The following is a 14,282-nucleotide window of genomic DNA, read 5'->3' on the forward strand; positions in this document are numbered from 1 at the left end:
ATCCGTTTGCCATTGTGTGCCATCCAGTAGCGGTATCAGATTTTTAGAATGCTGAGCTGAATTAGGTATGCTGGGACATGTAGTGCATGATACATCACTGAACCTTTTGGGCAAGTAGCTTTGTTTAGGGTGGGGGTGGTGGCTGGGTACAAAGTTCTCCCGCTGAGCTGTATACTTCACGGTTGTAACTAGTACGTGGCTATAGGTGAACGCAGAGTGAGTGACGTCAAGTGTTACTGGGGTATACATGATTGTAAAGGCAATAATCAGCTGGCGGTGCCTGCTGTCATGTAGAGTTCTTTCCCTACAGACTTCAGATGTGTACGTACATGTGATGTATACCCAAGCCTTAGTCTATAGATGTATACATCTACATCCTTCTATATATGTGTATATATATATATATATATATATTTTTTTTTTTCAGTGCTTTGTGGGATATAGAGACGGGCCAGCAGACCACAACCTTTACAGGACACACTGGGGATGTGATGAGTTTGTCCCTGAGCCCTGACATGCGGACTTTTGTCTCCGGTGCTTGTGATGCTTCCTCTAAGCTGTGGGATATTCGTGATGGCATGTGTAGGCAGTCTTTTACTGGCCACGTTTCGGATATCAATGCAGTCTGCGTAAGTACCCCAAAATAAAGTGAGCCCTGACCTCACTTGATATTCAATATATACCTTCACTATTGCCAAACCTTTGCATTACAAGGGGAAAGCAGAAATGGCTCATTTGTAAGATTTTTACTTTACGGTCTTCTCTCCCTTGCTGTTTGCTTGGAAACATTAGACCTTGATCAGATGATGGCTCGCAGCTCTTTTTCCCACAGTTGAGGCCCATTCAGACATCTGTTTTTTGTATTTTTTATGGATAGACTATACTAGGAAATGTGAACAGCCCCATAGAATTCATGCCAATTTTCTTTGCAGACCAAGTGGTCTATACAAAATCGCAGAGATCTGTCTGATACTGATCAGCTCAAAATCGTCCATGCAAGTCTATGGGTGCGAGAAATATCGGCGGCACTCAGATGCCACTGGAGTGCTTCCTTTTAATCAGACTGCTAGATACAAAAAAGTAAAAAAAATTTTTTTATATATTTTTTTTTTTTTTTTTTTTTTTTTTCCCTCTCATCCGGGAAACTAAAGTTCAGACCAAACTGGGATGAAACCCAAATGACACTGTGGAAATGCTGAACAGAATCGCTAGTGAAACTTAGACCGTTTTTCTCATGCGTGAAGGAAACTGATGTCTGAATGAGCCCTTAGAAGGAAATGGCCTCATTGGAGATAACGTACAGTTAGGTCCATATATATTTGGACAGACAACATTTTTCTAATTTTGGTTCTAGACATTACCACAATGAGTTTTAAACAAAACAATTCAGATGCAGTTGAAGTTCAGACTTTGAGCATTCATTTGAGGGTATCCAGATTAAAATTGGATGAAGGGTTTAGGAGTTTCAGCTCCTTAACATGTGCCACCCGGTTTTTAAAGAGACCAAAAGTAATTGGACAGATTAAATAAATGTAAATAAAATGTTCATTTCTAGTACTTGGCTGAAAACCCTTTGTTGGCAATGACTGCCTGAAGTCTTGAACTCAAGGATATCCTCAGACGCTGTTTCCTCCTTTTTGATGCTCTGCCAGGCCTTCACTGCGGTGGTTTTCAGTTGCTGTTTGTTTGTGGGCCTTTCTGTCTGAAGTTTAGTCTTTAACAAGTGAAATGCATGCTCAATTGGTGACTGACTTGGCCATTCAAGAATATTCCACTTCTTTGCTTTAATAAACTCCTGGGTTGCTTTGGCTTTGTTTTGGGTCATTGTCCATCTGTAGTATGAAACGACGATCAATCAGTTTGGCTGCATTTGGCTGAATCTGAGCACACAGTATGGCTCTGAATACCTCAGAATTCATTCGGCTGCTTCTGTCCTGTGTCACATCATCAATAAACACTAGTGACCCAGTGCCACTGGCAGCCATACATGCCCAAGCCATCACACTGCCTCCGCCGTATTTTACAGATGTCGTATGCTTTGGATCATGAGCTGTACCACGCCTTCACCATACTATTCTCTTTCCATCATTCTGGTAGAGGTTGATCTTGGTTTCCATCTGTCCAAGGAATGTTCTTCCAGAATTGTGCTGGCTTCTATAGATGTTTTTTAGCAAGGTCCAGTCTAGCCCTTTTATTCTTGATGCTTATGAGTGGCTTGCACCGTGCAGTGAACCCTCTGTATTTACTTTCATGCAGTCTTCTCTTTATGGTAGATTTGGATATTGATACGCCTACCTCCTGGAGAGTGTTGTTCACTTGGTTGGCTGTTGTGAAGAGGTTTCTCTTCACCATGGAGACTATTCTGCAATCATCCACCACTGTTGTCTTCCGTGGGCGACCAGGTCTTTTTGCATTGATGAGTTCACCAGTGCTTTCTTTCTTTCTCAGGATGTACCAAACTGTAGATTTTGCCACTCCTAATGTTGTAGCAATTTCTCAGATTGGTTTTTTCTGTTTTTGCAGCTTAAGGATGGCTTGTTTCACCTGCATGGAGAGCTCCTTTGACCGCATGTTTCCTTCACAGCAAAACCTTCCAAATGCAAGCACCACACCTCAAATCAACTCCAGGCCTTTTATCTGCTTAATTGAGAATGACATAACGAAGGGATTGCCCACACCTGTCCATGAAATAGCCTGGAGTCAATTGTCCAATTACTCTTGGTCCCTTTAAAAACAGGGTGGCACATGTTAAGGAGCTGAAACTCCTAAACCCTTCATCCAATTTTAATGTGGATACCCCCAAATGAAAGCTGAAAGTCTGAACTTCAACTGCATCTGAATTTTGTTTAAAATTCTTTGTGGTAATGTCTAGAACCAAAATTAGAAAAATGTCTGTCCAAATATATATGGACCTAACTGTAGCTAAAATCTAACTTCTATAATCTGGAAACTTTCTGCATTTCAGTTTTTCCCCAATGGCCATGCCTTTGCCACTGGATCAGATGATGCGACTTGCCGGCTGTTTGACCTGCGTGCGGACCAGGAGCTGATGATGTATTCTCACGACAACATCATATGCGGAATCACATCCGTAGCTTTCTCAAAAAGCGGGCGTCTGTTACTAGCCGGTTATGATGACTTCAACTGCAATGTTTGGGACACTTTGAAAGGTGAAAGAGCAGGTAAGTGCGGACACCGCCGCTGAGCGAGGCTGTGCATCAGAAATCTTGTCCCTTTCATCTGGTGATCAGACCATGCATTCCATTAATGTCTCCATCACAGAATTTAGGATGGAATCGAGTGGCGCGTGTGTAAATGCACTTCACAGGCTGCAAGTCTTCATTGTGGAGTTGCTGCACATTTCACTTGTCACAATGCAAGATAAAAATCGGCAGCAATTTGCAGATGTCGCAATAGATTTGTCTATGCAGCTTTAAAGATGAAAGGGTTATTTCCATGTCTGCCATGCAGCTCGGCTACGGTTTTCATGACTCCCATTAACTTCTATGGGTGTTGGGCAAATCACATGGCCGTGGCCTAGAAGCAATTCTTCCAGTCAACTATGAAGGGCAGAGATGGGAATAGCCCTTAAAGGGGTTGTCTGGGCTTTTAACATAATCTCAGTACATATCTGGGCTGCAGAATTATGACAAGTAATTTACTTTGTCACTAGTTTGCACGGTTTTCTAGATATTCTGAACAGAGCGTCCAAGGGGGGTGTGTTATGGCATTGAAATGAGAACTAGTCGTAACCTCTTACTCTACTCCAAACATGCCCTCTATAGCAACAACCCCACCCTCCATAGCTACAGACCCTCCCCGTCCACATGAAGCAGCCCTCATCACACAGTAATGAATTCTTCCCCTCCAGCAGCCTCAGTGCAGAGAGCAGACCACACAGCTGCTCCTCCCCCAGACACACACTGAACAGTTATCTATGGAAAGTGAAACTAGTGAGGAGGAGGGAAAATCGTCCTGTATTCTGGACCACTCCATGATTACAATGCATAACTCATTATCAGTAATTCCTTCCCTCACTGTCCCAGGCTGCTGGCAGCAGTGAGAACAGACTGTGATGGCCGGTCTGCAGCTTCTAATCTGCACAGGGGATGGCAGTCACTGATGTCATCTGTTCTGTGACAAAGCCTCTGCTGTGTGAATGAGACAGCTCTGTGTCACTGATTTCTTCACACAGCAGCAGATTTGGTGCAGTGTATGTGTGAGCACTGTGTCTCTAAGGACGATGTGTGTCTGGGGGAGGAGCAGCTGCTCTCGGCAGTGAGGCTGCTAGTGGGGGAGGATTTGTTACTGTGTGATGAGGGCTTCTTCATGTGGACGGGGAGGGCCTGTAGCTATGGAGGGTGGGGTTGTTGCTATAGAGGGCATGTTTGGAGTAGAGTAGGAGGTTACGACTAGTTCTCATTTCAATGCCATAACACCCCCCCCCCTTGGACGTTCTGTTCAGAATATCTAGAAAGCCGTGCAATCTACTGACAAAGTAAATTACTTATTGTCATAATTCTGCAGCCCAGATATGTACCGAGATTATGTGAAAAGCCCGGACAACCCCTTTAAAGGGAACCTGTCATGTTGTACATGCAGATCGATCTGTGCACCGCATGGTATAGAGCAGAAGCTGAGCAGAGTGTGATATAGGATACAGATTGTCAGTGGCGAAAAAAATGGTTAATCTGGACTGCCCTGTTGAATGACCTTGGTCTGAGTGCGTTCCGTTTCTTTAATAGATGGCATTCGGACCAAAAATTCAGTCGTGTGCATGAGCTCTAACTTGTATTCCATGCAAACACCAGAGATTTCAATGAATGAAAGAGTCCAGTGGGCGTTCCTAAAAGTGATTGACAGCTGTCATTGCCAGCCTTCCCCATGTAAGTGTGTGCAATCACTAGTAGGACTGTCCACTGGACTCGAGATATAAACATCAGGCTTATCAATTAATACAATTTCCTATAAGATTGTATATTAATCTGATCAGATCCGTTGGTTTCCCTCTACCTCCGCCCTTCTCTATCTATGAAGCCAGAGCTGTCAATCAAAGAGTGGGGTAGAGATAGCGGGAAAAGAAGCAGTTAAGAAGGTGTATATACAAGATTGGCTGCACTGAGCAGTGGGACTTGGGTTGAAAAGTCAGTCTGTGTGGACGGTCTCTTTAAACGGACTCTCACCAGGTTTTTGCAGCATAATGTAGAGACAGAGATCCTGATTCCAGCGATGTTGAAGATACCACTAGTTATATTAATTGTCCAGCAATTTTTTTTTTTTTTTTTTTACCTTACAAAAAGCTAGAAAGTTTGTACATTTTGCTGATCAACTTAAATTGTAATGTGTTGAATATCTTTTGACTTCTACTGTAAGTACACCAGCCTCGTCAGGTTGAAGATCTGTTTAACAATGTAGTAGTTGCATTGTGACCCAGTCCGAGGTAGTGCTATATTTTGGGACCTGTGAGCCGCCTGAGGCTGACGTGCCCCCATGTGAATCCCGGTGCATTGCATGTAAACGTCTTGTGTCTGTTCTGTCTCCGCAGGGGTCCTCGCCGGGCACGATAACCGTGTGAGCTGTTTAGGCGTAACCGATGATGGCATGGCTGTAGCTACAGGGTCTTGGGACAGTTTTCTCAGAATCTGGAATTAACTTGGGCAAAGATGAATGATCTTGTAAATTCTCCACCGAGATCTGGAGAGGTCAATGCTGCAGCCTATAGCTGTGAAATAATAACATTTCTACCTTGTATTTGCAGGTGAAGTTTTTCTATTCACTGATTATTACACAAAAAAAGGCTTTCTTTAAAACTAGTAAAAATCAAGTGAAGTCATAAGGGTTCAAAGGGGGAACGAGCATTGGTGACTATTTAAAGGGGCTAGCACACAGGATCATGGTGACCAAGAGTCTAGGAGCCAGTCTTTATTTTGTGGTTTGGTTAAGTTGTTTTAACCCTTTTGCTGCTAGAAAAGTCATTTGTGTCTAGAAGACCTTTACAGCAGCCACACGGTTAAAAGATTTCTGCTTTGTGCTCAAGTCTGCTGAGTCTGTACTGATATTTTTTTTTTTTTTTTTCTTTTTCTCTTTTATTATTTTTGTACATAATTGAATGTACACACTATAGCAGCCGATCATGTAATGTTTGTATGTAAAAAAAAACACAAAAACAGAAAAAAATATGAAATAATGCCTTTTTTTATTTAAAGAATAAGAATTGTAGCTTTTTTGAACGCCACAATAGTTTAGTGATAAATATACTTGATTGTCGTTTTTTTAATTCTTTTTTTCCTTTTGTGAACTTGCTGTGGATGAAATGAAGTCATTGCTTTGTACTTGGTTCCATACAGTTGTAGTATATCTTCACATTTAGGCAGGCCAGTTTTTAACCTTGCTCACGACCCTCCTCACCCCCTATATATCTCTAGTGTGATGTACTGAGGTCACTGTGCAGGACAAGAAAAATGCAGGAAAACCCAAACTACTATTCTAGTTCCTGAATTGAATGCACTAATGTAAATTGCTAAACTTTTCCATCTACCTGCACTGAATATGGAAAAAAAAACACTTGAATTTTCTCTTTCTTTTTTTTTATCCCAATGACCTGATCATTAAGCGATCAGATAAATCCGAAAACGGAAAACCTTGAGTCTCCAGGGAGACATCGTGTTCTTGTCCTGCAGATGGAGACCACCCACTGACCATAGTATACTGTAGCCCCTCCTTGCACAGCGTACTGACCAACCTGTGTTGAAAGTTGTGATCCATCAGCCCTTTGTGTACAGGTAGCGTCACGTCGCTGTGCTCTGTACTAGCGGCACAAATGCCCCCTTCGTTCCCCCCCCCTCCCCAAAGTCTGCAGATCTCTAGCCTTGCGGTGATATTCAACATCTCCGCCTTAGTAGATGAATGCAGCTGCCACGATCATGTGCTGATCAATAAATAGAATCCATGTTTTATAAAGGAAGATCTTTTAACTTTACCCCCCAACGTTCTGTTCAGTGCCAAATCGGTTTTCCCTTTAGTATTGGGACTTGTAGTGCACTTATTGGTAGTGGCAGCCATATTCGAGAATCCACCTTCCTCAGGCCAGGACTAGTCCCGTGGGCAGGTGACCAGTGTATGGTAGCCGTAGATCACCTTTGGTGCACTGTGCCTTCTGTCACGTTCTCAAAAGTGCCAATAAATGCCAGTCCGGCACCATTGCCATGCACAAGTATTCTGTTTCTAATTCAACATGAAGGACCAAATTGTGACTGGGATCCAGTATTCTCTTGTATTGTTCACTTTTCCCGGCATCTTTTCTTTTATTTTGTGTTTTGATTTTTTTTCTCCACTCCGGTCTTGTCACTGAAGGAATGGGAAGCGTTTTGACCACAATGGTGTTCCCTTTGAGCACAACTTTTTGAGACCAAACAGACTTCAGCACACGACGTCCTGTGTACGGCCATGTCAGTGCACTTAACCACGCTGCAAAGTCCTGACCGCACGTCGTTCTGGCACTTGTCAACCTGCAGCCCCCAAATCCGACATTACATAGGTAGATCTGTTTACGTGGGGACGCAGCAGGGAGTTTGGGAAATCCTGGTTCTGTGTGATCGGGTCTTGTACGATGCTAGCTAATAGCCATAGCACCATTTCTTTCTTTTTATATATTGGGTGAATGTGAGACATTGGGCACGATGATACGATGCATTTTTATTTTCCCATTGAATACACTAACTGTGCCAGGTGTGTAGTATCTGTTGGGTATAGTGGCTTCTGTAGATCACCCGGGTACCCACATACAGCGCTCGTGAGATGTCGGCACCGACAAATTGTTCTAGTTCTCTCTGATGTTCTTTTTCAGAAATTATGGGGGGGTGGGATTCACAATGTGCCAATATTTAACCCTTTGTATTAACACCAACTGTAATGTGTTTTATTTGCCTGCCTTTTCTGTCTACTCGTCGCCGCCTTGCAACAGAAACAGTCCTTGGGCGAGCCTGCGCCTGTCGACTATTCACCTTGTCCTTACACCTATCGTAGCAGGGGCAGCTTTTTGGTGGAAGGAAATGTAGCGTAGCCATTCATTGGGGAGACCGGTCACTTCGTTGTATTCTAGCGAATAGGGGGGATAACCAACAGCATGGCTGACCCAGTGTTTTGCGCAGATGACTGGTACATTTTAAATAAAGGAACATCAGCCTGTAGAAAATTGGTGTCCCTTACCCTCTATGCTGTGCCCCATGTGTAATTGCCAAGCTAGACTCTGCCAGTTCCCTGCAGTGGACCTTGATCTAACTGTGTCTTGCAGTTCTGGTGACTGCAGGCTACTGTCCATGCTCCAGTGAGCTTTTCTCCAGTGGAAGACTGCGTATGTGCAAGTAACGAAGCATGGGCTAATGGCGCACCTTGTATACATACTCTGGCATGCATGCTAGTGAAATCTCTTCCTAAGTTTTGGGGCCCCATCGGCCTTCTCTCTTCTATTTTTTTATCCAATTGCTGGTTGTATAAAATCCATGCAGAATGTTTAATGCCGTGTCGTATGGTAATATGTGCAAACAGTGTTACTGATTTGATATAACCTGATAAACACATTACATGTGCCTCACAGATTCTTCTACCACACAGTGTGCTAGGGTTCGGGGTCATCTGGTCCTCAGTGGAGAGTAGTTCTAGATCTTTACCGCCTTTTATTGCTTTCTTTACATAGTGGTGCTTTATCCTGTGTGTGTCTCCATTCTGGGGATGGGAGAGGGGAGGGAGTGGTTAAAAAAAAAAAAAAAATAAATTAAAAAAAAAAAAAGCATCTTTTACATGTGAGTTCTTACACTTTCTATCCCTAGAAGTCCAAGGTTTAGTTGCTTTCGAGGAGACACTGTTTAGTTGCTGTAATATATATCTACACTTTACAGGAGGACGACTCTCGCACATTCATTTTATAACATTTTTACTCATGCGTTGCTGACAAAAGGCTTTATAAATATGGATTCTGAATTAAATCTGCACTGCCTTTTGGATCCTGTATGTATTAAGAATTGTCTTAAAGGTTTTAAGCCAATTAAAAACCAGGGACGTGCCATGCTTTTCTTTTCGTGTGTTTTTTTTTTTTTTTTTTTTCTTCTCTCTCCCTTTATAACAGTTGCTGTTGTATAAAAGATTTCCCTGTGAAATAATCACTTGCTATAAACGTTTTGTTTTATATTTTTCCACAATTGATTTTTTTTTTTTTTTTTTTTCTTTGTATTTGTACAGTGGCTCAGTGAAACAGATATGTTGCCATGAATTGATATTGTAACCAATAAACAAGTGCTTTTAACCAGATCGGCGTTGTCAGTGCTTCTTGTCTGGAGGTGTATGCAGAGCATCCTCAAATAAGGGTGCATTAGGGCACCAAGGAGTCTATTGATTGTATAACCAATAACCGTACATGGCTGCTGCCGGAGAGCTGTTATACCAGTCAGCAAACTGCAAACGTCCTTTATTTTACAGTAGGGAGTGCACTACTTATTATACATGCTCCACTCATGTTTCTCCTTGGCCAAAGCATTTTTGTGTAAATCAAGTTTGAGGTATTTATATATGTCAATCATTATTAACATAAAAGTAAAAGCAATATGTTCTTTTCTATCGTAGACAAAACAAATTGTATAACAATTATAAGTTATAACACTTTGCCTATAGAAAATCATACAGATAAAGTAAATGTTGAATGAGCACCTGAGGTGCTTGTTCATGTAGGCAATTAACATCAATACAACTTTGTCTATAATTGAAATTTGATTTTAAATAAGAAGGTACCTAGACTAAGATTCTAGGTCTTAAAAAGAAAAGAAGATGGGAAAGGAGAAAGAAGAGAGGATAGAAAGGGAAAAGAGGGTGGGGGCTTCAAGGAGTAGGGCAAAAGATGTAATCCCATCCTGCAGACTCGTATGACCCACCGTCTATGAATCCAACAACCAAGATTCCAATTCCGCTGATTCTCTAAATATAACCCAGGAGGCCCAAGTATTATATACCTTCTTAGTGTTACCGTTCGATTGTCCTATCAATTGCTCCATTCGATATGTCATTGAGTTCCATCACCAAATCAGAGCGCGAGGGAACCTTTTCCGGTTTCAAAAATCTAGGAATCACGTTCCTAGTAGAAGTGAGAATATGCCTAAGAAGACCTTCCTTAAACCCAGAAATCGAGGAGCTACACAGGGACAGCAGAGCTACCTCCATTGTGGGTGTAATTTTGGTTATAGACAATCTATTGAAAAGATCAAAATATGCTAACCAGTTTCTGTTTGAGTGGCAGTACCACCAGATGTGTACAAATGTGCCTCTTTCTTTCTTTATCCCGCCCCCCCCCAGCCTGCACATTCAGTGTAACGTGAATTACCAGTGACAGGTTTCCTGCCTCACAGCAAGGGGTCTCTTTGTCTCCAAAATGTGCCAAGCTACTTTCATAGACTATCATTAGAATCTGATCATTTGGTCATAAAACGCTGCGAGTTTGAGAAAGATATAAAAGTTACGTTTCTGCGACGTGCGTCGACTAAGCTTCATAGCCCATGTTTTTCATGGTGCCAGCGTCAACAGAACCAGAGAAATGGATTTCTCCTGACCTGAGGTGAACAGACAGCCTGTGTGTAGTCATTACAAAGCTAATTTCAATATTAGATGAATAATGGTTCTGCTGTTGGTCTGCTAGGTTCTCAAGCCAAGTTATGATCATTATAATATTTTTTTTTTTTTTTTAGCCACATTGTCCCTCTGAAAGCAGGGGGAGGACTGTCAAGCCAGCCCCTCTAGTGATGTCATAAGTCCAAAGGTATAAGGTATTTTCCCCTAACTCCCCCATTCATTCTAGCTCGGGATGCCGTGGCAATAAGATCTTAAATGAATGCTGATGTCTGGCTCCCCCTCCCCCAGCATGGTTTTGCCTGAAATGATCTAAGCGTTATGTAAGTGTAGTTATGTTTTAATCCTTTTATTTGTATTGTACATACTGTTGTCTCATATTGTAAAACCTTTTTATCTTCTGTAAACACTGCCTACTTTTTTTTTTTTGGAGTAAATATAAAATTTTACTAGTTCTGTCTCCTTGCTCTCTGATGAATTCACGTGCCTAAGATTTAATTACGCTACGAATTTAGGTTAGCTTTGTACACCTTTTTATTAATTTTTAAATATTAATAGAGAACTGAAGCTGATGGCAGCGAACTGTGTTTTGGCTAGGTGGGTAGAGCTGGTAGTGACTGAGCGGGTATGATAAGCTGATTCTGTGGCTGCAGCCAAAGCATTTATAACTCCCTCACTGCAGGCAGGCCTAATAGCCGTTGCACAACAAGTAGCCCATCAGGCGACTAATTATCCTAGGTGCAGTTCTCTGACTGACCTGAGGGTAAGGGGGTGCCGGTGAGCTGCGAGTTCCAAAGTGGAACTGGAAAGTGGGATGTACATAAATCCCGGCAGTTCGTGACATATTGTGGCAGTAGTGGGATATCTACAATAAACCCCTGCGGTAAATTGTTAGGGCAAGACTAGCTTGCTGTTTTCATCACATTGTTGGCAGCGGTGGGCTAACTAAGATAAGCAACCCTGCACATGTGATAGCCATGTGCGGCCAAAGGTCACACCCCCTGATTGTGACATGGTGGCAGAGCAGTGGGATCATAGAGCAGGGTTCCCCAACTCCAGTCCTCAAGGCCCACTAACGGGTCATGTTTTCAGGATTTCCTTTGCATTGCACAGGTGAAGCAATTATCACCTGAGCAATGCAAAGGAAATCCTGAATACATGATCTGTTGGTGGGCCTTGAGGCCTGGAGTTGGGGAACCCTGTCAGAGCATTAGTGAGCTGGTTTGAGCAATCATTCCTCTCACTAAAGACGTGGACGGTTCTTCCGAGGACCCTGCAGAAAAAGTTTTGGAGACCGAAACTGTGTTTTAGCCCTGAGACAATTGTGTGTACTTGTGATTACTCCCTCCTGTGTTTTTCTATCCTATCTTTTATTTGGCAACCATGGCTACAAGGGGAGAATCTCATTATAAGCAGCTTAAGAAGGATGCCCTTAGGGCTCTGTGAAGGGCAAACCAGATTGACAACACCCACAAAACCAAAGACCAGTTGGTCACGGCTCTGGTGCAATGGGAGCAGAGCCAGGGCGCAGAAGACAGCACCAGTGCCAATGGTGCAGCTGCAGAGGTCCAGCTGGTGCAGGCCGGCCTGCCCGGCAGCCAGGAAGTCGTGGACCGCTATCTGCAGATGGCCCTACAACAACTCCCTACCGAACACTATGATGGACGTCTGCGACTGATCATGCAAGCTCGAGAAGAGCAGCGAGCTGAGAAAGCCGAGCGCCAAGCCCAGCCGTGGGAGGCCCAGGTACTTGACCCCAGTGCTAAAAGGCAAAGCTCTGGAGGCGTTTGTTTCTCTCCTGCTAGAACGAGATAACTATGACACCATCAAGCAGGCCCTAATCGCCAAAAACCGTCTGACCCCTGAGGTATACCGAAAGAAGTTCTGAAACCTCCAGAGTGCCAGAAGAACCCCCCCCCAGCCAAGGCCTATGGGCCCAACGCCTCTGTTCTTTTGGTGGGTGGTGTGGTTGGGAGGATCGATGACAACGTGCAGCCCGTCCGAGTGGGGGCCCGTCTTGCTACAGGCCTCAAGGACACCGGGGCTGAACGGACTCTCATCCAACCTGATCTGGCGACCCATGAAGAGATGATTGAGGGGAAAACCCTGTTAGGGGCACCCGATGGCCCTGGTTTTCCTTGATTGGGGTGCTGGGAGCGGGGTGAGGGAAGTGGGAGTGTCCGAAAACCTGCCCACTGATGTTTTATTGGGGAATGATTTGGGGAGGATGGTTGCATACTACGTCCCTGACACCCCTCCCCAGCCTGATACTAAGGGTAACCTTAACCCTGATGGGATTCGGAATGTGTTACCTGACAATGCCTTGTTGAATAATGATGCCTCTGATAATCATTCTTTCCCTAGAAATGATGCTGATAGTGATGTAAAGGTGCCAACTGAACCTGATAACCATTTTTCTGAGAAGGTTGATGTGTCCACAGGTACAGGAGTGCTCAGTCCGGTCGCTCTGCGGAGTGAGACGGCTGAGGAACCCCTAGCAGGAGCAAGCGTCGGTGCTACAGGAAATGGGGAGGTGCATGGGAACCGTGAGGAAGGTGATGCCATATGCCACTGTCCAGTGCCACCAAGGAAGGTAACTGTCCCATAAGTAGCACTGCTCCTGAAATGTTGGGGGTGGATGGGGAGGTAGAGCCCATAGCAGCAACGGCTGATGGATCTGTAGAAATCCCCGGGGAGACAGCATACGTAGCCGCTGTCACCCGCAGTCAGTATCCGGATCGCAATTAGCGCCCTGCCTTCTGGACCCTCCTCCACTACAGGAGAGACTGAACTAGAGGTGAACCCAGAGCAGGTTCCAGAGGGTCCCAGTGAGGAAGGGACCTTGACGTCACTTCTGGCTGCCTCCAGCCAGGAGTTCCAGGCCACTCAGATGCGAGCCTGGAGAAACAGAAACCTCACCGAGATGCCCACCTCCGTGACCGATTAAGGAGAGGGTGTTCTGGGAACGAGGAAGGTTGTACCGAGAGACATTACCCGGAGAATTCCAAAAGGATTAGTTGAGGGAAAGACAGGGGACTACCAGCTATCAATTTAGGGCAGTTACCGTTGCCCATGAGATTCCACTCGCTGGACACTTGGGGATCAGCAAAACTAAGGCCCGGCTGTCTCAACACTTCTATTGGCACAAGATGGGGACAGACATGACCCAATACTGCTGCTCCTGTGCCACCTGTCAGAGTGGGGAAGGTGTGACCTGCTCTTAAGGCTCCCCTGATCCCTTTACCAGTGATAGAGGAGCCTTTCCAGAGAATTGCAGTGGACATTGTGGGCCCGCTGGCCGTCTCCAGCATCTCTGGAAAGAGATACATTCTCACTGTGGTATACTATGCTACCCGGTACCCAGAGGTAGTATCTTTGTCCTCAACCAAGGCGGATAAGGTGGCGGATGCACTGGTGACTATCTCTTCAAGGGTAGGATTTCCCAGGGAGATGCTTTACCGATCAAGGGACCCAATTCATGTCTCGCCTAATGGAGGCTCTCTGTTAGAAAATGCAGGTGACGCAGCTGGTATCGGGTGTGCATCACCTTCAGACCAATGGTTTGTGTGAACGCTTCAACGGTACCCGCAAACATGCTCCGCATGCTGGTAGAGACCCAAGGGCGTGACTGGGAGCAGTACCTCCCACACCTGCTATTTGCCTACAGAGAA

The 14,282-nt window shown here is 44.3% G+C and overlaps 1 protein-coding gene across 3 annotated transcripts in view; it reads left to right on the top strand.

Annotated features, from left to right (window-relative positions):
- GNB4 (G protein subunit beta 4) overlaps positions 1-9,306 on the top strand; it is a 220,355-nt gene extending 211,049 nt beyond the window's left edge. For all 3 annotated transcript variants that reach the window (XM_073578791.1, XM_073578792.1, XM_073578790.1), the window contains 3 exons: positions 428-629; positions 2,966-3,182; positions 5,546-9,306. In XM_073578791.1, coding sequence (XP_073434892.1) covers positions 428-629; positions 2,966-3,182; positions 5,546-5,652 — 526 coding nt within the window. In that variant the 3' untranslated portion in view covers positions 5,653-9,306. The remainder of the gene's footprint in view (positions 1-427; positions 630-2,965; positions 3,183-5,545) is intronic.
- The last annotated feature ends 4,976 nt before the right edge of the window (positions 9,307-14,282 follow it).

The sequence above is a fragment of the Dendrobates tinctorius genome, unplaced genomic scaffold (assembly GCF_039654945.1).
Source record: "Dendrobates tinctorius isolate UK_male_01 unplaced genomic scaffold, ASM3965494v1 ptg000060l, whole genome shotgun sequence".
NCBI lineage: Eukaryota > Metazoa > Chordata > Amphibia > Anura > Dendrobatidae > Dendrobates > Dendrobates tinctorius.